This window comes from Phaethon lepturus, unplaced genomic scaffold (genome assembly GCF_000687285.1).
Source record: "Phaethon lepturus isolate BGI_N335 unplaced genomic scaffold, ASM68728v1 scaffold44586, whole genome shotgun sequence".
NCBI lineage: Eukaryota > Metazoa > Chordata > Aves > Phaethontiformes > Phaethontidae > Phaethon > Phaethon lepturus.
The window spans coordinates 1,397-2,182 of record NW_010547738.1 but is presented as its reverse complement, the minus strand read 5'-3'; the positions used below and the strand labels follow the sequence as shown (position 1 = coordinate 2,182).

At 55.1% G+C, this 786-nt stretch overlaps 1 protein-coding gene across 1 annotated transcript in view; it reads left to right on the top strand.

Annotated features, from left to right (window-relative positions):
• Positions 1–457, top strand: part of RQCD1 (RCD1 required for cell differentiation1 homolog (S. pombe)) — a gene marked incomplete at its 5' end in the record, with an annotated part of 8,955 nt that extends 8,498 nt beyond the window's left edge. Inside the window, one exon of the mRNA XM_010289739.1 lies at positions 76–457. Within this exon, the coding sequence (XP_010288041.1) occupies positions 76–244 (169 nt within the window). The remainder of the gene's footprint in view (positions 1–75) is intronic.
• Between the last annotated feature and the right edge of the window lie 329 nt (positions 458–786).

Below are 786 nucleotides of genomic sequence, written 5' to 3'. Positions count from 1 at the left end.
TCCCTGGTGGTGGTTGCTCCCCTCTTGCCCCTGTGAGTTTATTTGTTGGGCCCTGTTTCTTGTCTCTTGATGTAGGGCACGTGAAGCTCTCAGGCAGTGCCTTCCTGACCAACTGAAGGACACCACCTTTGCCCAGGTCCTGAAGGATGACACCACCACAAAGCGCTGGCTGGCTCAGCTCGTCAAGAACCTGCAAGAGGGTCAAGTCACTGACCCACGGGGCATCCCTCTTCCTCCGCAATGACTGCTGGGGGAGTTGGGGGACCGGGGAAGAAACAGCTCAGGTTTACAAAGAACCAGGAACAGGTGACCTCTTCCACAACAAACTGGGCACGCCAGCTGGCTGCTGGCCTGTCGGACCATCCCGCCCAGCCCAAGGGCTGCGCTGTAGCAACAATGCAGCATGCCTCTGGGGATCGCAACACCAGCAAATGCTGATACTACAGCTTCAAAAAAAGAAAAAAAAAAAAATCAATAAAAACAATCTGTCAAGATCCCCATCTCTCCAGGAGGCTTGGCTGGCATCTCTCCCCCCACCGCCAGGCAGGGGGGAGTGCAGATGTCTGCTCTTTCAGCTAGCTCAGCCTCTGCCCAAGCGCTGTGTGACACGGGGTGTGCGTGCCACGTCCCACCAGTTCCTTGTCGCTTCTTGTTTACACGTCTCTTTAGATGAGTGAGCTGAATAAAAGCTGATCCAGTTGTTTTATCCCCTCTTAAGACTGCTGCTCAGCTGCAGGTAGCCCAGGGACGGCTTTCTTCCCTGCCAGTGCATCCTTGCTCCTGGCT